Here is a 21934-nt window from a genome sequence, read left to right on the forward strand (position 1 = left end):
CCTGGGCCTCTGTTTCTCCCTCTGAGCTGGTGGGGTCTCGTGATTAAGAGAACGTGCTGACTGTTACCAGACAGAAGGTGATGCAGGAAGCTCTGAAGAGTTTTATTTCAGGCCCAGTTTGGCTCCCCATTTGCTCCTCTAAGGAAGTCCATTTGCCTCTTTCAACCTTACTTTCCTTAATTGAAAACTGAGTGGCTGGGCAGTGGTGGCGCAGGCCTTTAATCTCAGCCAGAAGCAGATGGATCTCTGGGAGTTTGAGGCCAGCCTGGTCTACAGAATGAGTTCTAGGACAGCTATAGCTACACAGAGAAACCCTGTCTCAAAAAACCCAAACAAAAAAACCAAAAAACTGTAAGTAATAAATTACTCTAGTTTCACAAGTTCCTTGCAAGGATTAAAAACAAAAAACAAAAAACAGTGCAAGGTGGGTTATCCCTCTTAATCCTGAATAATCCCAGTACTCAGTAGGCAAAGGCAGAAAGATTGCTTTCAGTTCATAGTATCAAGCCAGTATGGACTATGCAGTGATGTCTTGTCTCAAAAACAAGGTAAAAAACCAACCACAATATACATAGAATCCTACCATTCAGTAGGCTCCTGCTGGAGGATCTAGGGTTCAAGACCAACCTGGACTACATAAGGCCCCATCTCAAAACATTCAATATGGAAACGGTCTCAAGTGTACTCAAGCTGTAATCAAGGCCCCTTTGCTCCAGTCCCCGAAAAGTCACCCCTTTTACATATTTCAGCATCTTTTCAAACATCCCGCAGTTATTCAGCTGGAGTACACAATATCATGTTAGTAAAATTCAGCTCCTTTGATTTAAAAAAGGCCAGACAAATAGGTTAGACCATGGGCCGGGAACATAAACCACATGGCCTACTTATCCTGTGCTCAACCCTGAGCGGCCAAGAGTGTAGATCACATATGATGATGGGGAAAGGGGCGGGCGTTCTTGGTCATGTAAGAACGGGTATGCTTGGGGGTTGGGGATTTAGCTCAGTGGTAGAGCGCTTGCCTAGGAAGGCAAGGCCCTAGGTTCGGTCCCCAGCTCGAAAAAAAAGAACCAAAAAAAAAAAAAAAGAACGGGTATGCTTGATGTGGCAGGAAGCTAGGCGTGGTGGCATACATCTGTAATCTCAGCACTTGAGAGGCATGGCAGGATTTCAAATTCAGGGCTAGCCTGGAGTACGGCATGCTAACACATGCCTTTTCCCACCTGAGAGGCAGAGGCAGGCAGATCTCCATGAGTTCAAGGCAAGCAGTGTGTGTGGTCTACAGAGCAAGTCCCCAGACAGCCAAAACTACATAGTAAGACCCTGTTTCCTGGACTATAGCACTAACAGAGAGGCATAAATAAGACACAAAAGATCAGCAGGAGAAAGAACACAATGCACAAAAGGGGGAAACTGCTCACGAGATAAACAGAAGGCTCCCTGCTCCCTGGGTCTGTGAAAGGGTGTGGCTCTTCTAGTTGGAGGAATCTAGAAAGAACTAGTGGAGAATCTGGTTGTGCAGCCAGTCCTCTACAAGGTCGGAGCCTCAAGCCAAGCTCATTGTTAGTCAGGGCCACTATGTAGTCCTTGTTGACCTGGGACTCGCCATGTAGGACCATGTAGCCCTCAAATTTTGCCTGCTTCTACCTCCCAAGAGCTAGGAGTAAAGGGATGCACCATCATACTGGGTTCAGGCTTTTGGACTGCAGGCCAACACCCGGGCTCCTGCCCCAAATTGGATTTCCATTTTCTCCCAAAGAGCTTCCATTTCCCCAAACCTACTCTCCAGAGGGCTCCCCACCACTGGCCCCAACACCTTGAGACCCATTTTTCCAGACTCACCAGCTCAGTTACAAGTGGTGACTTTCCGTTTATTGCTCAAAAACAAGAACTCAGAAGCAAATAAAGGTGGAGAGAGAGTGGGTGGGGAGACACGGGGAAGGGATGGGTTTCAGCCCACCTCTCCCTTCATCCTTCTCACCCTCCAAGGCCCAGCAGCAGTCAGGCATCTGGGGGTAGGGAGCCTTCATGGCCATGGGGACAGTAATGCTGGGGGACAGTTCTTGAGTAGGGCCCTGGCCTGGAGGAGCCCCAAGAGTTGCAAGGGGCTGAGTTCCCTTCCCTGGGTCCAGAAATCAGTAGGATAGGGGGTGGAAGGCCCCTTGTTTGGCAACTAAGAAGAGGCGGCTTTGGGCGGCAGGATGCTGGTTTATTTACTGTAGGGTCTCCAGGGCCATCAAAGCCCCCTCATGGGGTGGGGAGACTATTTACACAGCAGGGGGGTAGGGGAGCCAGAGACCAGATCCTTTGCTCCTCACTGCCCAGAACGATGAGAGAACGGGGAGGTCCTGGGTCCTGCAGACTCAGACTTAGATGGAAACTTCATATTCCCTTGTATCCTGAGGACAGAAAAAAACAGATAAATTGGAGTCAGTTGGAGGCGAAGAGGCATCCACAAGAAGGAGGAAGATAATTTGACCTGAGTCTGGAGGTACCAACCTGTAGTCCCATCTGCTAGGGAGGCAGAGGCAGGAGGATCACAGTTCAAAGCTGACCTGGGCTACAGATGTTTAAGACCAGATTGGACAATTTAAACCCTGTCTCAGAAAAAAGAAGATGACTGGAGAGCCAGGCATGTGCCACACACACCTTTAACCCCAGCACGTGGGGGCAAAGGCAGCTGGGTCTGTGAATTTTAGGCCAGCCTGGTTTACACAGAGTTTCAGACCGGCCAGTGCTATAGAGAGACTCTTGTCTCAAAATACCAAAGAGAACAAGACATTGGCAATGTCATTTGACGTTGCATAAGGCACAAAGTTCAGTCTCAAATACCATGCACTCTCAAAAAGGCCTTCATATTGAGACAGGGTCTCTCTCTATGTAGCCCTGTCTGTCCTGGAGCTCCCTAGGTAGACCAGGCTGGTCTCAAACTCAGAGATCTGCTTGTCTCTGCCTTTGCCTCTGAAGTGCTGGGGTTAAAATTGTTGGCCACCACATCCAGCAAGACCTTTGTATTTTTTTTTTTTTTCCAGAGCTGAGGACCGAATACAGGGCCTTGCGCTTGCTAGGCAAGTGCTCTACCGCTGAGCTAAATCCCCAACCAAGACCTTTGTATTTAAATTAATACAGAGGAGCTGGAGAGCAAGCCCAGTAGTTTAAGAGTTATGACTGCATTCCCGGAGGACTTAGATTCCTAGCACTCACAAGATGGCTCACGACCATCTGTAACTCCCATTTCAGGGGATCTGATGTCCTCTTCTGGCATCTAAAGGCACTTTATGCACTTAGTGTGGTGACATACAGTCAGGCAAACACCCATACACATAAAACAATTTTAATTTTTTTTTTTTTTTTTAGTAAAGATTCTCAATCAGGTGTGGTGGTGCACATTTTAAACCCCCAACATGCAGGAGGCAGAGGCAGGCAGATCTCTGAGACTCTCATGCCTGCCTGGTCTACACGGCGTGTTCCAGGGCAGCAGGGCTACATAGTGAGACCTTGTCTCAAAAAAATAAAAATTAAAAAATAAAAAAAATAAAAAGTAAGCAAGCTTCCTGGGTAGAATCTAGCATATGGAGATATATATATATATCTCCTATATCCTATAGTATCTTAGGATGACAAAGATATGAGTTTCTGAAATGTCTTGAACAATTGGGAGATCTGGAGATTAAGCCTAAGTCCCACTATGGATTAGGGCTGTACAGAGCTGTATCCTGTAAATGAACTCTGGTTCTGCAGTTTGCTACAGTCCTTATAATTCCCTATTGTCTACACACAGCTTGCTTTGGTATTGTCATGGCTTTTGCGGGCAACTGAATTTGAGATCCCCCCAAAAGATCACAGGGACTTTGGAAGAAGATCATGAAGTCCTGAGGGTAGACTGAGAGATGGGGCACCCCAAGGGGAGGGGAGAGACTCACCCCAGCTTCATACAGTGGGTTGCTGAAGTCTGACTCCACGGTAATGGGACTGTAGGAGTGAGAGCCCGAGAAGCCAAAGAGGGATTTTCCTTGTAGCCTGGGAGGTAAGGGAGAACAAACAGTCTTACATGTGCAAGGCCTTGAGCTCCCATACCTGCTCCCATGCCTGGTAAGCCACCAGCCCTGGCCAGCTATGAGGATGAGGGTACTTACTTAGTGTAGTATATGTAAACACCAGTGCCAAGGACAATGACCAAGCCCAGGGGCAACAGGATAGCCAAAGCGAGATTCCCACCCTCCAGCTGCCGTGATGGATCTGTAGTCTGGGTCACTGGGAGGGAGGAAGAACAGCAAATGAACCAAGGCTGTGTCCACTCCTGGGCTCTCCCAGCCTCTTGCCCTGGGGCCTGAACCCTTGGCTTCACCCCTCCGGGGCCTGGCCTCCTGCCCCCAGCCTTGACCTTGCCCTCCCAACCTGGCCAGGCATGGTCTCCACCTATACCCTCACTGACCTTCCAGTTTTCGGTTGTCCAGGAGCTCCTCATAGGCCACTGCAGGGAGAGGAGGGGGAGGGGGACGGGGTCTGAGCCAGGGAGGGAAGGAGACTGAGGAGAGGGCCAGAGCCCGGTGGGGCAAGGCTGGGCTGCACAGCCTGGTTCTCTGCCCTCTGTTCAATCTAAACTTGTCTTCCCCTGAGTGTATGGAGACCGTGGGGACTGATGGGTCAAGGCCTGTTTTCTTCCTTCAGATCACTGAAGGGTCAAGGTTCCTGGACAGTCTGAGCCAGCCAGCTTCAGAATTACTCACTGATAGCAAAACTCTCCCTTTGTAGAGAGAGCAGGGGGCCTCTAAACCAAGACCCTCACTACATCCCTTGATTAATCTGGGACCTCAAATCTCCCCAGGTCTTCCAGCCATGCCTATAAGGATGAGAGTCCACACGATAGGCACACAGCAGGGTCGGCCATTTTTCTTGAATTTTCTACCCAACTCTTCTAGCCCTGTCACTCCCCGTATATTGATATGCCCTCCTGCCCAGGCACCTTTGCAGAGTGGGGGCTGGCTTGTCCACTGGGAGGGGTGCCCAGGTACACAGGTGATGGTGACCTCGCCGATGAGCTCAAAGCCCTCATAGCAGAAGAAGCGTAGTGACTCCCCCGCTTGGTAATGATGCTTGTACAATGTCTGGTAGCCATTCTCAGGAACGCCGGGGTTCAGGCATGGCTCGTACTTTACTGCAGGGAGCAGGCCAACCACATGCCCACTTAGATACTGAGCAGGCCCAGTCTGGGTTCCCCGATCTTCCCTTCCTGGGGTGTTCCCAAACTTACAGGCGCATTTGGGGACCCGATCGCTCCACTTGGGTGTGCCCGTGTCCCGGCTGTAGCAGGTGAGCACAGCTGCCCCCTCTAGGCTGTATCCTGGCAGACATCGATACTGGACATGGGAGCCCACAGGAAAACCAGCATCTGAGGCAGTCCGGTGGCCATTAGTGATCTCGCCAGGGTCAGCACAAGTCATGACTGGTGACAGGACAGACAGATTAGGGATTGCCAGGGTCTTAGCAGATTACCTGAAACAGGGCTCCCAGAGGCCTGAGCTTCTGCCATCTCCTCAGGACAGCCCTGTCTTCCTCTCAAAATCCCTTAGAAGGACACAGATTATGAGTCAGAAACACTTCAGGTTAAATGGGCTTGATCCTGATGGTGCAATGTACCTTGGGACTAAAGGAAGGAATATAAGCTCAAAACTAGCCTGGGCTACATAGCAAGTTCCAGAGCAGACACCCTGTGGGGTGGGGAAAATTGTGTTTTAAATTTCTTTTGAGGGTTGGGGATTTAGTTCAGTGGTAGAGCGCTTGCCTAGCAAGCACAAGGTCCTGGGTTCGGTCCCCAGCTCCGAAAAAATAGAAAAGAAAAAAAAAAAAAGAATATTTAATCACTATATCGGAGCACATTAACTGAAGCCCGGCACTGTCCCTGGCATGGCAGATCATTCTTGTGGACAGAAGCTAGTGTCTCAAGACAGAATGACTCTTCTGTCCTCCACATCTGCACGGTGCCTAGCTCAGTTTGCTTACATATACAGCCTGCACATTTATTTCCAGGGCTACTGTAACGGAAGGTCATACCAAGGCCTTTGTGACTGTAGATCTATATGTGCTCATGTATGTGCATGCAGAGGCCTGAGGTTAATGTCCTGAAACAACCTCTTACTGCATCTGGAGCTCACCTATCCAGGTAAACTGTCTAGCCAGTAAGCTCCAATGACCCTCCTTGCCCCCACCACTGGGGGAGATCCAGTTCAATCAAGTCTTGATGCTTGTTGTCACATCTGAGCTATCTTTCCAAACACATGGCCTTTGATTCATATAAACCTGTGCTAGACACCCTGAGTGATACTTAATCTTGATTCTCCCGAGAGATCAATGTTACTACCATCAGTCTTGTGGCCTAGGGCTTGGCACTTAGCCAAGCTGGAACCTGCCAGGATCAGGGCCATGGAGCACTGGATAAGAGTCTGACAGTTGAGTCTCAGCATCAGAATCAGGGTGTAACCTGGGCAACTTTCCAAGGCTAGCCTTGGCTAGGCAACCTGACTGCTTGGCCTACTCAGGTCCACTGTTCTGTGAATCGTCCCAGGGATGAAGTACTGAGTCAGCTACAGTCTTTGTGTCCAGCTCAAGTCTGGATTTCTGAAACTCCTCCCCATTCACTCCACCACTGCACCCTGGGGACTATCTGCAAGAACTACAGAATGGGTCATGTGGCCCACACCTTTAATCCCAGCACTTGGAAGGCAGAGGCAGGCAGGTCTCTGAGTTCAAGGCCAGCTTGGTCTACAGGGTAAGTTCTAGGATAGCCAAGGCTATCCTACTTGGCTATCCAAGAGAGAAAGCCTGACTGGAAAAAATAATGGGGGTGGGAGGTAGGGAAGAACTAAAATCAATCTTTCTGTCAGTTTCCCCAAATTTATTTTATTTTTGCTTTTTCAAGACAGGAATTCTCTGTGTAGCCATGGCTGTCCTGGAACTCTGTAGATCAGGCTGGTCTCAGAGCTCCTCCTGCTAGGATTAAAGGCACCACCACTTAGCTAATTTCCTCAAATTTAAAGAGACAAGATACTACTTCATTCTGTTGTTTGTTTTATTTGTTGTTGGTGTTCGTTTGTTTGAGATAGGTCTTACTAATTAGCCCTGGCTGGCCTTAAACTTAGGGAAATCCTTCTTTTTCATCCCCCTCACTCCCAGGCCCTTGGGCTTTTCAGACACAGTTAGCTTTGAACTCGTGATCTTTCTGCCTCGGCTCCCCAAGTGCTGGGTTTACAGGTGTGTGCCACTGTGCTCAGCCTTTCCTTAAAAAATAAACAAAGTAGGGGTTGGGGATTTGGCTCAGTGGTAGAGTGCTTGCCTAGCAAGCGCAAGGCCCTGGGTTCGGTCCCCAGCTCTGAAAAAAAAAAAATAAATAAATAAATAAACAAAGCTTCCAAGCTCCGGTTAGCCTCACCTCCTCTGAAGTAAATGCCCCCCATTCCTGGGTGAATGGGGCCAATCTTGCTACAGTGCTGTGCACGATCAGCCCTGTGGCTTACCGTTTCTGTGCATCAGGCTGCCTCTGCTCTGCATAACGCCCGCTCCTACTCTATCCGCCCATCCGCGGGAGAGCCAAAGCTCAGAGGCGTTAAGTACTGTTTCCCAGTCAATCCCTGTGACTACTATGTACCATGCCTAGTTGCTCATATAACTCTCTTCCAGGTTTAAGATCCATCAGGTTAGGAAAGGGCCAGAAACCTGTTCTATAACCATAACCCAGAGCCGGGCTTCGGCGTCTGCACTAAAACGAGTCAAGTCCATTGATAAGCCTTGATTCTAACAGAGTGAGTTCCCACAGAGTCGGTTTTTTGAGAAATGAGAGTTTGGTTGAGGCTTGGAAGAGAACTAATAGTTGATGCGGCAGAGCCCAGCTGCAATTTGTCAGAATCCTGTAGAGGAGAGGCTCAAACCTAGCAAGGGTGAAATCAAGAGTGGAAGGGGCTGGACCTTGAAAAAAAAAAAAAAAAAAAGCCGGTAGGACGCAGGATGAAAGGGAAGAAAGCAGCCTGAGCTAAATGCAGGACTCCTGTGCGCGCGCGCACGTGTATTTCAAGAGACTGTGTGGGACCTAAAGGTCATTGGGGTTGGGCCTGAAGACTCCTGCAGGACTCCGGACAAAAAGAGGGACAGGAAAGAGCGGAACCAGAGCCCAAGCACAGGTTGAGAGGTGGGGCCCTACTCACTCTTTTGGCAGGCAGGTGGCGCCGCGCTCCAGGACAGGTCCCATTGGCAAGTGAGGATGTCTGATCCCAGTAGTTCGTAGCCAGGCTCGCATTGGTAAGTGAGCACTGTGCCCCGGATAAGGTCCCCGTGGGATGCTGTCCTCCAGCCCCACTCAGGAGGTGGCAGTTCCGGGCACGTATCGTTCCGCGGGACCTCTGCAGTGAAGATGGAATACCCTTCCAGCTTCAGAGGATCTCGCGCTGGTATCCCTTCCCTACCAGACCCCCTGGCCATCCAGACCTCCTCGCCTTCCGTACCTTTGAAGTGTAACACGAAACCCTGGCCTAGGCCCGGATTTGGAGGCCCAGGGGGTGCCTGAAACTGCAGAGTGAGATCAGGTCCAGAGGAGAGGAGGCGGCGGCGTGGCTGAGGCCCCCGCAGCTGGGCCAGGACTCGAGCGCTCGGGCCATCACCGTCGAACAGTGTTAGCATATCCCCTTCGCGAACATTCAAGCTACATGAGGGGGATCAGACAATTAGGCCAACTAAGACTATCCCATCGCATCCCGTTCTGCTCCACTCGCTCAATCTTAAGTAGATCGGCCCTGAATGCCCCTCTCAGTTTTGACCAATCTAGGGTTCTCTCCAGGTTCCAGAGGTGGGTTGACTCCTCCTTACTCCTGCTTCTTAATCTTCAACCCTGTACATTACTAGCTTCATCCACTCTCCAGCCTGTCTTCCAGTCCCATGCCCTGCCCAAATCCAGCTGCTTGATCAATAATAGACCATAGCCCTTCCACACTCGGATGCTGGATTCTGCCTGTTTACCTGCTTTGGGTCCATGCCCATTCTTTCTCCACTCACATGACCACCTCATACCAAATGAGCTTATTGACTTGTACCTACTGACTTTGTTCTAGCAATCAGGCACCAGTTTGAGGCCAGGGTTCCTTTGTTCAAGGAGTCATATTAGACACACACACACACACACACACACACACACACACACACACACAGGGGCAGGGTATAGCTCAGTGGTAGAGCATTTGAGAGCCCAACCCTCCAGACCTGCAGCAGCCCTTGAAGAGGGCTCCCACCTCTGTCCTGTACCCTCTTGAGGTCCTCTTTCAGAAAACCATGTACCCAAGGAATTCTGTGTGAGCTCAGAAGAGCCAGTTGGGCTCAGAACACAGGCTAGTGCTCTCTCGCCCACACCAGATAGAGCCCACATCCATCACACATGCTACCATGACCCAAACATACATTTCAACTTGGAGCAAGATGCGCTTCTCTTCCTGGACGTGCAGGCCCCACACGCAGTCTTGGCCAGGACTGTAACTCTGGGGCCAGTCGGGAGAGAGTACCACACCAGCTGGCTCAGACAGCTCTCCTCCACACATGGCTAGGGAAGAGGTGTCAGGTTCAGAACCCACGTGCTCTCCATTCACCGGTCCTCATTGTCCTTGGCAGTGTGCACCAGGCCACCTCGATTTTGCCATATCCCGGTTTTATTATGGTTGTTTCTCTAGCCCTGCCCTCAGTTAACCCGCCCACTTTCCAGCTTACTCACCACCCAATCCATACTCAGCCCAACTCTAGTTCTTGCTTTAGAAGCCTTTTGGGTCTGAGCCTGAATTCAGAACAAGTCCTGAAATTGCTCCCCCACGAAAGCAGCCTCCGAGCGGGCAGAGCTTTACCCAGGCTTTGGGTTTCTATGTGTTTTAGTGTTCATTCAGATCTGCTGCACAATGCCTTCCAGAGGTCCCACATTCAGGCGTGGTCTTCTGTAGGCTCTGTGGAACGAGAGGGCTTACCCTTGCAGGCTGGCTCTGTGTCATTCCAGTGGGGTTCAGTGGGATCCACACATTCGATAGCATTGGGGGGCCCTGGTGGCTCCAGAGCATATCCTGGGAGGCATGAGAAGGTGGCCAGTGCCCCTGGGCGGTACTCGGGATCTGTGGTGGTCACATTGCCATGTGCCAGGAAAGGCGGGAAGCAGCGATCCTCCTCAAAGGCTAGAGAGGAGTTGGTCACAGACATTGCGTTAGACCGATGTCAGGGAACTCGTGTCGAGCACTTAGGATGAATTTGGGTGTGGCTAGACCCCTCATGGGTTGTTTGTTTGTTTTGGTATCTAGAGATGGGGGTCTCTCTATATACTTCAGGCTGACCTTGAATTTGAGATCTTCCTTCCTCAGCCTTCCAAGTGGCTGCTGGGACCATGCACCTGTGCCAACCACCACGTAGAGTTAGCACCATAGTACTAACCACCATTCTACAGACAAGGACATCTTCAGACAAAAAGCCACCTGCCCCCAGGTCATCTAGGGGGCAGCCACAGAGCCAGAGCTACAGTGCTGAACGATTAGTTCTCATCCACAGACATTTGGCTTTGGGAACAGCCAGGGGCCTGGGAGGGGAGCTTCTGGAAATCTGGCTTGCGTAGGTGCGTTCCAGCCTCAGAAATAACAGTTGGATTCTGATCATCCACACTGTTGCTGGAATCCAAAACTGCAGCTAGTGCAGAAGCTGCTCAGCTTTACAGAGGACCAAACCAGCCAAATGAGCATCTCATCGCTAGGCAATTTTTTTTTTTTGTCCATCTGATTATATTTTATCTACAAAGCCACCTATGGTGCAGGTAAGGATTCTGAAACTCACAGCTCAGCAATGGCCTGCCCGGGCAGGATTCTCACCGAAACACAGCTCTTTAGCCCTTTCAGAACCCATCATGTTCCAGCTTTCTGCGGATCCACTGCTGCGTTTGGTATTACTTAACCTGACAAGGCGTCCTGTGCAAAGCCCAACCATCTCCCAGGTCCCAGGGCCAATCCCACCTCTTTGTGAGCCAACCAGACCCGCATCCTTCTAACCCGAGCATTTCCCTTCCATCGCCTCTCTCTGTGTGAGACAGGGTTTCTCTGTGTAGCCCTGGCTGTCCTGGAACCCGCTCTGTAGGCTGGCCTTGAACTCAGAGAGCTGCATGCCTCTGCCTCCTAAGTGCTGGGACTAAAGACGTGGGCCACCACTGCATTGCCCAACTCTTCCATTGTCTTTTGCTATTGTTTTTACAAATGCTCAACCACGCTGTTTTGTAGATAAGATACAACCAGAAGGACAGAAAAAAATGTTCTAGATGTGTACATTTTGGTGATTTGGTTCTCTGTAAAAGTTGAGTGGCCATTCGAGTGCACCGTTCTCCCTTTCCCCTGAGCTGCTCTCCACCTTCCTCTCTCAAGTCGTCTCCTCCTCATGCTCCATATAGAGGCTCCACTTAACTGCCTCGTTTCCCACGACTGCTGACTCCTTTTGACCTGTCCAACATTTGTTCTTCCTTCTGGTACCAACCCCCCATTAGGTGGACCATGCTTTCCTTACTTCTAGCCCATGAGGTTGGTTGGTTAGGACCAACCAGAGGCAGCCATGCCGTTCAGCGCTGCCAATCGTAATACCGCCCGGCTTAACTGAACTTAATCAAGTCAATGAGAACCATTTTTGGAATTGTTGCCCAGGCTCTGGGAGCATTTCCTTTCTCACTTTCATTTTCCTTCCTGATGGCATGAAGTAAGGTTATCTATCTTAAGGATAGTCTGTAAGAGTGTAGTTAGGTCCACCTCATAGGGAAAGCCTCCATGCCAGTGAAGCCACCACACAGTAAAAAAACTAAGAGACAGATAACTGTCTGCTTGGCTGTATAGTGGATCAGGCCAGATCTGAAACTGAATCAGAAGAGACTACTTGGGATAAAAAGATGTCCCCGTGAAGGCATCTCTGTCAGGTATCAGAGACCATCCACAGAGATGAGCATGGAGGGGTTAGGAGCTTGTGACTCTTCCTCTCGTGAGGAAGAGGAAATGGTGTGCAGTTGGGCGTGGTCAGGAAGTGAGACTGTTACCTTCAAACCGGAGGCTGAGCAGCAGGGGGTTGGCCGGCGTCTCTGAAAGCAGCTCTACGTAGAGGGACTGGGCGTCACTGATGAGGCCACGCTCGGGGACATCATCCATATCAGAGTCATAAATCACAGGGGACAGGGGGCTTCCCCCTGAGCGCACCATCAGCCTGGGATGGACAGAAGGGTGGCAGGTGCATTTTCCCCTTGGACGGTGCCTCCCCGCCTGCTCTCCTGCTTATCTTTATGGCTGCTATTATCAAACACGAACCCATACCAGCATTCTTTTAAGCCCCCACGTATTTGATCTTGTCTGATCTTTGCAGGGACTCTTGAGTCAGACACTATTATTAAGCCCTCATTTTATAGGTAAGGATACAGAGACACAGAGAGCCTGGGTGCTCAGCCTGAGAGCACACTTACGAAGCAACAAAGAGCGGTGAGGAGAATGACAGCGTGTACGTTGATGGTGCTTACCATGTCCTAGGCACCACTTCAACCACTTTACATATCTTAATGCGTTCATTAATTAAGCATTTGGAAGGGCACGATCGTCTCTGTTCTACCCATGAGAACTGACTGCCCCCAGGCATTCTGATGCACCTAAGGTTGCATGACTGAACTCTCTGAGAAGGTTACGAGTTTGACACTTCATCCAGTGTATCTGACTCTCCCCCTGAAGCCTCCCAGCCTTCCCAAGGCAGAGACCTCTGACCCAGAGTCCGGATCCTCACCGGTCATTGTCCTCATCCAGTGAGACTCTCTCAAAGTGCAGGTGTAGCCGCCGTCCCTCAGCCGCTTCGATGACCCAGCGACAGGTGAGGTTGGGCCCTGCAGCTCCCCCAGGCTCAGGGGACACAATGCGACCCAGTGTGGCATTGTGGATGGTACCACCACAAGATGCTGTGGGCAGAGAAAGAACAGGGAGGCCTAATTCTAGAGCCTGGTGGGCACTGGCCAGGGATGGCCTCTGCCCCATGCATTGAGTGGAGAGACAGGACTTTTCCTCGGATGCTGCCCAGCCTGAAATAGAAGCCTGTGCATCAAACTGCTAAAACGAAGCCTCTGGAGAGGTGGGCACCTTGAGTTAAGGAACCTCAAAATTGAAACTCAGATGAGAAGCTTTGAAGGTAGGGATCCCTAGAATGTAAGCATTTTAAGCTTGGTGGATAGGTTGATCTTATGACCCAGAGCTACCAGTCAGGAACCCCAAACATAGCTCATCGAGGTGGAGGATTCTCCAAAGAAAGGGCATCTACAAGTGGTAACAGGATGGCAAACACCAACTGGGACATCCCAAGATGAAGCCCAGACAAGATTGGAGATTCTCTAAGGATGAAGACCGTCACAGCACGGCAGAGACCTCTAGGGGAGATCCTGGGACAGGGGCTCTGCAACTAAAAACTTAAAGATGGATTCTCCCTAAAGATGGCAATTTCCCAGCTCACCCAACCCCCAGTCAGGACAGAAGTCCTGCAGTGAGAGACTCACCTGTGCAGCTAGGGGGTTCACCAGTCCAGGCTGGCCGGGTGCCATTGAGGCAGATGAGGGTCTCCTCACCCTGTAGCTGGTATCCTGAGTCACAGTGGAAGGTGGCGGTGCCCCCAGGATGCAAGTCTGTCACGCTCACGTCCCCATGGGCTGGCCGGGGTGGGAAGCCACAGCTCAGAAGGTATGCTGGACAGGGCAAAGAAGAGGAAGAGGGGCTGTTGTCCCACAGCAAGTTCTCATACCCATTCCTTGGTACTTCTGCAAGTCCCCCATCCCCTACTCCCAGGGAACACACGGGCTCCATGCTGGGGTGCACACTGAAGAAAAGCGACTCCTTATGTTGGTTCGCTGCCTCGTGATGAGGCAGCATCCACAGTGCTCATCTCTGACCTTTGTCAGTTAACCTGCTTTGGTCTTTTGTAGATAACAATTATTGTAGAGCCCAGTCTTGGCTGCAGGACCTCCGGTAAATCAATTGAGCACCCTGACTTCTATCAGCACTAAAGGCGTCTGCAGAGATGGTTCAATTCCAGCTCAGTTCACACAGTTTTGGAGGTAGGCAGAGGTGGAGGCTGGGGCTCCCGCTTGTGAAATGTGGCGTTTTCTCTCGCCAACTTTCCTGTATGGGGGTGCACATGGCTTTCAGCTAGGCCAGACACAAGAGACTGCTTTAGGAAGGCTGACCTAAGACCTTGCTATCCAGTGCCCCTTTGAAGGATTCCCTAGTGGAGATGGAGTGCTCAGCTTTCCTTACCAAGTTGGTTTGTCTCGCTCGTGCACTGGGAACTATGCAACCTCCCTTTTTGCACTGACTTCCTTGTACCTGAAATTAGGGCTTTTCCCTAGCAACAGTGACCCTGTTCATTCACATTCAAGTGATTCTGTCCTCTGATGATCACCCCTGGGGCCTCTCCCCCTCTACACACCCTGCACAGTTGCATTGCTTGCACACCCTGCACAGTTGTGTTGTGTTGCTTGCACACCCTGCACAGTTGCACGCCCTGCACAGTTGTGTTGCTTACGTCTCTCTCAAAGCCTTTTGAAGTTATTTTAGCATGGGGAGTGGGTAAGGTGGAATTTGGTTTTGAAACAAGGTTTTGTTATGTAGCCCACGTTGGCCTCAATTTCTCAATCGTCCTGCCTCAGTTTCCAGAAAATCTCATTGCCATGCTCAGTTTACAAGGCTGTTGTTGTCTTGTAGGGGGCACAGGCCAGTTCTAGTCAGCAGAAGGCTTTGTCTTTCCTGACTCTGGAACCTATTCTGTCAGAAAGCTATCCCCTCCACATTTCAAAAGTCATCAAGCATTTATCTAGCTTTGGAGACAAACAGAAACAAAATGAACCTATATCTTGCCTTTCCAGAGCCCTCGGTCTACTAAGACTAGGAGACATAAAAACAGCTATTTAAAATATAGCAGGTTGGGTAAATGCCAGCCTTCTGTGGCCAACAGAGCCAAACCTGGATGTTTGAGCTTGATATTCTAGTCCCTTCCTGGCCAGGTCCAGCTGGTCCGAAAGTTGGTACTCAGCTCCCGAGGCTCCACAACCCAGTCTGACTCCTTCCTATCTCACCGTCTTTTTCTTTTCCCCTCTAGTGATGGAGTTAAATCCAGGACATTGTGCATGTTAGGCAAATGCTCCCCCATGAACTATACCCCTCCCACCCCAGTCCTTGTGATTCTTGTTTTGTTTGTGAGATGCGAGCTGCCTATGTAGCCTTGGCTAGCCTGGAACTCTACGCAGACTAGGCTGATCTTGAACTCACAGGAACCATCTGCCTCTGCCTCCTAAGGACAAGGATTAAAGGTGTGCTCCATTGACACCTAGCTAACCTTTGATTTTTTTGAGACAAGATCTCACTACGTAGTCCAGGCTAGCTTTGAACTCTTGGACCTGCTGCTTCAGCACCCAGAAAGCTAGAATTACATGCATGCACCACCACATCTCCGTATTTTTGCCCATTCCTGTGCCGCTACATGCGAGGCTTTCTGGTCTATTTCCGATCTTTGGGAGAGTAAGTGAACTATCACTCCTTCTAGGAAGCCTTCTAGACTTTCCCTGTTCCCATAAGATCTCACCCATGTTCAATTCTATACATGTCATTCTTTTCATCACATTACCTATAATCTGTTATCACTATGAGACTGAAACAATGCCTAAGCAGGTTAATCTCACACTGCAAAGGGATGTCTCTCACTAATCTCAACAATTCATACCAGTAAGGGGATTGGCCTAAAATCTAAATAAAAACATTAAGTGCAGAACTGGGGATGTAACTCAGTAATATCCAGCTCTGAATTAATCCAAGTACTGGGGAGGTAATGGTTAGAGGATCAAAGTTCAGGGCTATACTTGGCTACACAGTGAGTTCCAGGCCAGCCGAGATTACACGAGACCCCGTTTCAAAACAAAAGGAAGCATGCAAAGGACTTCCCACCCAAGGGGACACATGCCAGCCATACCCCACCCTCTTCTGAGGAATAACTATGTGGGGAGGAGACTTGGTCATTTGATTTCTGACTCCTCAACAAAGTCTCAGGTGCCTGAGAGAGCCATGCAGCCTCAAACCTTCTCCCTCCTCTGAGAGGTGGAGCTGACACGGCCCTCTCTGCATGAGAGGCAGAGGATGGGATGAAGGACTTTGTACGTGGCAAATTTGCTAAGACTTGGGCTAACACTCTAGACAGGAGACCACAGTTAGAGCAGATTTAAAAAGGGCTTTAAAAGTACCTCTGTCCCAACAATGCCTGCAGGAGCAGCAAACAAGGGAAAACCAAGGCAGGTAATGAAGTCCCCTTTACTGAACAGCCCTGCTCCCCTCGATGCTCCACTTAGCCCGGGAGTCCTACTTTTGATGCCCTAGGGAAATGACTGCTTAAAGGAGCCAGTGGGTAGCTTTTTATTTTTTTTTTCTCATCTAATGTCTAGCATCCCAAGGCATGCATGCTTTTGTCTGTAATAACCAAGTGCAAGCCCCAGCTCTGGTCTCTCCAACAGGCCTGGTGGTAGGAGCTTCTGCCTTGAGAAACTGACCCTTGGGGCATGGGGAATAGACATACACTGCAACCTTAATAACATGCACATGGTATCTTGGAAGGAGGGGGAAGTGTATGGAGTCAAGGGACAGTGGCTCCTGTCTCTAAGAGCACATAAAAGAACTTTGCAGGGGACAGCAATGTCTGGAATGGGGATACTGGCTAAGTCCCTTAGCTCACGCACATGCACGTGTGCTAGAAAATACATGTGCACGATGGGAAGCCCCTCCCCCCACACCCACTTAGGCTAGCATTGATCACATGTGTAGCTTGTCTGTGTGTAGAAGCATAAAACACTCACCCTATTGCTCTGGAAGTCAGAAGGAGCTGCCCAAACCGCAAACCTAAGAGCCACCTTTCTGCCTCTCATCTGCAGATTAAAACACCTGAGCTTCCCTCAGCTGCCTGCCTGCTTCCCAGGGCGGTCTTACTGTTCATTCTTCATTCACTGCTTTCTCTGCTTTGGCCGTGGGGGCACTGACTGGCGTTGCCGAGGTTTTACTCTGTTCCAGACCCCGTTTTAAATACCTCACAGGTACTAACTCACCTGATCGTCCTAGTAACACACCACAGTAAGTATTCTAGCTTCTGTTTTTCAGATGGAGCCACGAGACCCAGGAAGGTGAAATAAACTGCCCTGGGTCACACAGCGAAGACAACTCTACCTTCTGCTTCACCTTTTTTTTTTTTTTTTTTTTTTTGTTCTTTTTTTTTTCGAGCTGGGGACCTAACCCAGGGCCTTGCGCTTCCTAGGCAAGCGCTCTACCACTGAGCTAAATCCCAACCCCTGCTTCACCTTTCTAAGGGCTCCATTTTTTTCTCCTCCCTGGGACTCAGAATGTGTTTTTCCAATCCATTCCAGTTGCTTCTTTCTCTTCCTTCCTCCCACCCTTCCCGTGGCCAGCTCATTCTGTAGGTCTCTTCTTAGTCACCACCTCCTCCAAGAAGCCATTCCTATATTCCTTAGGAAAAAACGGCTCCCTCTGATTCTTGCTCCCCTGGCCTGAGTCCCTTCCATCATAGTCCTTACCTGACTGACGTCACCATTCTGATTACTATCTGTCTCTACCAAGATCTTCAGCTCCTTAAAGACAGACTTACAGTGAGCTTATTCATTGTTTTCCCCAAGGCAAGCACAGAGCCTGGTATGAAGTAGGTACTCAGTAAAAATTCATTGAATGGACTAAGTGAATTGCTACTTGGATTCAGTCACACGCATTTACAGATCCAGGAATGTGTCTGAAAATGTACATGTGTGTCTTTTGAGGGTCCTGTCCCCATAGGGTCCCAAGCAGGAGGAAGATTCTCTCAGAACCCTGAGTTAGAGGGACTCTGGAGATGTCTCTACACCCTAGGTGTCTCTTGTCCCTCTAATGGCACTTCAGACTCCTCACCCTGATAGTGAATCCTGAAGCCATTGCCCCTTGGGACTCGAGGACTCTGGAAATGCAGGAGCAGCCGGTTTGTTGGACTCCGAAGCACTTGTCCTTCTCCCAGCATGGAGGAATTAGCCAGGAGTCTGGGGGCCAGGCCTGGAGAGCCCCCACCAGCCAGCACCAGGAGCTCCTCCTCCTGAGAGAGGTTGAGTGTCTGCACCTAGAGAAGCCAGATACAGGGAGACCAGGGCATGTCAGCATGGGAGGGGTTACATGACAGCCTAAGCCCCCACCCTCCGGTAAACCACCCATGTTGCAGAACGCTAAGAGTTTTGAGATCATAGGTCAGAAAACAGGTTCACCGATCCCAGGCCAGACTTAGTCACACTCAATGGGCACCAAAGAAAAGTACCTGAATCTCAATGCCATAACCAGGGTAGACGTGGATGCTGTAGGTGCAATCTAGGAGCTCCACAGAGCGGCTGGCAGTGCTCCCCAAGTCTGGAGACTCCACAAACCCTTCGCCCTCGGAGATGTTGTTATTGCACAGAACTAAAGAGACGTAAGTGGCTGGGACTGAGATCCCATGTGATGCCCTTCCGAAAGCCAAGCATCTTCAGTACGTGGCTGTATCCCACCACCCTTTACCATCTTTAGCCAGTGCTCCCTTTCTACCTCTACTGAGACTTTCCTTCCCCAGCCACAATATGGATGGAAGCCCACAGGAGAGCCCTTGGACCGTAATGCTGGCCTTTGTCATTACCCCTCTCCGGCCTTTACCTAAATCTCCTTCCACACAATCCAAGCAGCTTCCCCCATCCAGCCTCACATGGGAGCTCCCATGCCATTTCCATCGCCTCACCTGGGCTGGTGACAGTAGTGGTGACAGTTGTTGTGGTGATGATGGTGGTGGTGGTTTCTTCCTCTCCTCCCTCGGGCCTGAGGGGTGGGACCGGGGAGGCGGGGCCAGGTGGGGGCGGGGCTGTAGTTCCAGGGGGTGGGGTCAGCAGCTCTGGTGCGGTGGGGCCTGACCCTCTGACCCCCTTAGGGGTGACAGCTGTCGTCAGAGGCCCTGTCCCCGGCTCAGTGGCACGTGGCAGGGAGGGTGCTGCAAGAGTCTGGCCGGCTGGAGGGGTGGCTAGTGTGGGGTCTGGGTCAGATCCTGAGATAGTTTAAGGATAGTCAGCGCACAGGAGCAGCTAATTCGCCCGTAGGGGTGGGGAACAGTTTAGAATGAAACACCCCTAAGCCTCCCCACAGGGTACAGACCCCCGTTTCCCCTTACCCACCCAGACTCCCCACATTCTCTCAAGATTTTGCAACTAAAGCTCCCTTTCTCTTTCCACCACAGTCTTGACAGCCCCCTTGAGCCTCTCCCCACCCCCAGATCTGGCTCTCACTCCTGCCTACTCCTCTCTCTCTCTCTGTCTAACTCTCTCTGGAGCCTTTCTCTGCTTTGCATTCGTATTGCTCTCTGGTTTTTATGATCTGTCTCACCATTTTTTTTTTTAAACTCTGGTTGTCTAAATTCACATCTCTCTCTGTATACATGACCTCTTGACTGTTCATCATTTTGTCCCTGTCCTGGTTCTGTCGAGGGCCAGCTTTGACTCTCTCAGCTTGCCATCCCTGACTTTCACTGGCTTCCCTAGGGCTCTCTCCCCAGGAACTGTCTCTACCCGCCTTCCCTCTCTCAGAGACATAGCCTCTCTCTCTACTTTTATGCCAGGTTGTGGGCCTCACCCGGCAAGAAGCCGATCTCTGGGCCCTTCCGCAGCAAAGCCCCATGGAGCAGCTCAGCCAGGTCCTCAGAGGCCACTGTGGGAGTCTCACTTCCAGGCTCTGGCATCATCTCATCCTCCTTCAGGGGCAAACCTAGGAGGTGAAGTCCTGTGAGCCTCTTCATTCCTCTATATCCCGTCCTTATCTGGAGAGGTTTTTCCCAGAGCACATCTTATCCAATGGACACTCAGCGGGTCCCAGGCTGGACTGAGAGCCAAGATCAGATGAATGGCTCCAATCTGCTCTCTCACTCATACATTTCCCCTCCTGGTCTCTGGGCCTTCAGTGAGAACCTCAGTTAGTACTAGCCCTGGACAGCTCTAGCAGGGTGTGCAGAATCTGGGCTTTGGGGCTGCTTTCAATTCCTCCCAAGTGAAGCACTCCCCTGATCCCAAAACTCTGAGGAGAGTCTGACAGCACCTCCCAGACCTTGCTTCCGCAGTGCCAGCTTTCTCTCTGGATTTCTGCCTCTGCAGACACTCAGTCTTTCCTCTCTCTCTCTCTCTCTCTCTCTCTCTCTCTCTCTCTCTCTCTCTCTCTCTCTCTCCCTCTCTGCAGTCTTTGCAGCCTTTCCTGGCTCGGGTTGAGGATCAGACTAGAGTCAGGGATTCAATATCCCTGCTTGTGTTCATCTGTCTTTGTCCATATGTCCAAGAACATTTGTGTGTACAGCGCCTGGCATCTCTCCCAGCACCCCCATCTCCCACCCAGGTACCCTGCCTGCTTCTACCGCCTCCGCAGAAATCCACCCAACTTCCCCCAGCTCTTCTTCCTGAATTTAACCCCTAAGATACAACTAAAAGCTCTTCTTGTTCATTTCTTTATCTCCTTAATATTAGGAGTTCAAGGGCTCCACGTACCAGCCAGAGAGCCTTGGCTTGCCCCTTCCCAGTCAACTGTGCCCCTCCCCTCCCCCACAAGCTCGGAAGACTCAATATCTTCAGAGAAAGAAGGTAAAAGACCCACGAGAACCTTCCTAGGGCCCACCCCCACATGTCCTTACCCTCAATCCAGGCACAGCTCAGCAGAATTAGGAACAGCAGCTGGGAAGGCGGCGGGTGCTGGGCCTTGGGAGTCCCCATGGCGACTCACCCTAATTTCTCTCCTCCGTGGCTCTTCTGAATAATCTAGCTGTCACTTTCCCTCCGCGTCCTTTTATCTTTTCCTTTAATTTTGCTTTCCTGCTAAGGGTCAGCAAAGGAAGACAATATTTCTTCCTTTGGGATGGAGGAGCAGAATTGGCCTAGGGGTTGCTTGGAGTCCGCCCCCTTTTGCTTAATCTTTATCCTTTGCTCTGCGATCTATGGCAAAGGGGGGCGCGGCTCCCGCTGCGGGGGGTGGGGCCGAGAGGGCCGAAGGTTATCCCCTTGTTCGGGCGCTTGGGCCCATCGGCATGATAGCTAGCTAGCCAGGGGAAGTGGGAGGGAAAAGGCGGCTTCCGGGGGTCCAGGGTGGACTTGAAGATCCAGAGGGTCCTTATAGGGTTCAACCGGGGCTTAGCACGGAGAGGAAGAGGGAAGGGGTTGCGGAACCAGGGAAGCTGAAGCTCGGCCACTGGAGCTGCGGGAGAGAGAAGCTGAGAAAGGTGTCAAGCCCACGTCAGATCCTGGGGACGGGCGAAGGGAGGGGCCTGGGATTTATTCTCTGGTGAGGGAGGAGGAGGAGGAGGAAGTGCAGATGGAGGAAGGAGGGATCCCGAGCCAGGACCGTAATCTGTACTCCGAGGCCTCTAGGGGAGCGGAAGGAAACTCTGGTCCCAGTAGTAATTAGGTTTCCTCCCGGCGCCATTCCAGAACATCTGGTATCTGCACCTGGTCTTCCTAAGGTGCTGAGAGTGGGCACAGCTTGGTTCACGTCTTGCTGGCCTGTCCAGTATGTCCTCTGTCCACACCCGGACCTCCCCGAGGGCCTTCACTATGCCCTTTACAGAAGCTCAGATGGGATGGGCTCGCCCCTCCCGCAGGAAAAAGGGGAGTATCCAGGTTTGTAAGGAGTCTGAGGGGTAGGTGTTGAGACTCCCTCCTCCAGCACGCGAAATGACAGAGGCCTGCAGCCCAGCGGCTACCACCCGTGGTCTCCTGTCTCTGCCACTCAGCAAGCGGGCGCCCTTTCAGCACCTCGGCGCGCGGACAGCTCCGGGCCCCGCCTGCGCGGGCGGGCCTTGAAGCCCTTGATTGGCTGAAGCC

At 51.0% G+C, this 21934-nt stretch overlaps 1 protein-coding gene across 2 annotated transcripts; it reads right to left on the reverse strand.

Moving 5' to 3' along the window:
• Positions 1-1843: 1843 nt before the first annotated feature.
• On the reverse strand, positions 1844-21808 carry Sez6l2 (seizure related 6 homolog like 2). 2 transcript variants are annotated; one of them, XM_032892603.1, is made up of 18 exons: positions 20752-21807; positions 19710-19841; positions 18829-19128; positions 18379-18518; positions 17985-18186; positions 13556-13741; positions 12799-12967; positions 12071-12234; positions 9990-10190; positions 9439-9577; positions 8493-8689; positions 8196-8390; positions 5252-5443; positions 4964-5155; positions 4433-4471; positions 4134-4251; positions 3921-4017; positions 1844-2396 (listed from the first exon to the last, which is right to left on the reverse strand). In XM_032892603.1, exons 1-18 carry the CDS (start codon positions 20828-20830, stop codon positions 2367-2369), a joined length of 2772 nt encoding a protein of 923 aa, XP_032748494.1. In that variant the 5' UTR covers positions 20831-21807; the 3' UTR covers positions 1844-2366. The 2 variants fall into 2 exon arrangements, with proteins under 2 accessions (XP_032748494.1, XP_032748495.1); XM_032892604.1 differs by lacking the exon at positions 4433-4471 and having other exon boundaries at positions 20752-21808.
• Positions 21809-21934: the final 126 nt, after the last annotated feature.

This window comes from Rattus rattus, chromosome 2 (genome assembly GCF_011064425.1).
Source record: "Rattus rattus isolate New Zealand chromosome 2, Rrattus_CSIRO_v1, whole genome shotgun sequence".
In the NCBI taxonomy this organism is placed as follows: domain Eukaryota; kingdom Metazoa; phylum Chordata; class Mammalia; order Rodentia; family Muridae; genus Rattus; species Rattus rattus.

Bases quoted from the DNA above. Each gene is read 5' to 3' on its own strand.
- Sez6l2 (XM_032892603.1), bottom strand. From the start codon at position 20,830: ATGGGGACTCCCAAGGCCCAGCACCCGCCGCCTTCCCAGCTGCTGTTC. The intron at 4,018-4,133 runs GTAAGTACCCTC...CTTACCTCCCAG, and splicing joins GTTTACATATACTACACTAA to GCTACAAGGAAAATCCCTCT. The intron at 2,397-3,920 runs GTGAGTCTCTCC...TTCTGTCCTCAG, and splicing joins ACCCACTGTATGAAGCTGGG to GATACAAGGGAATATGAAGT.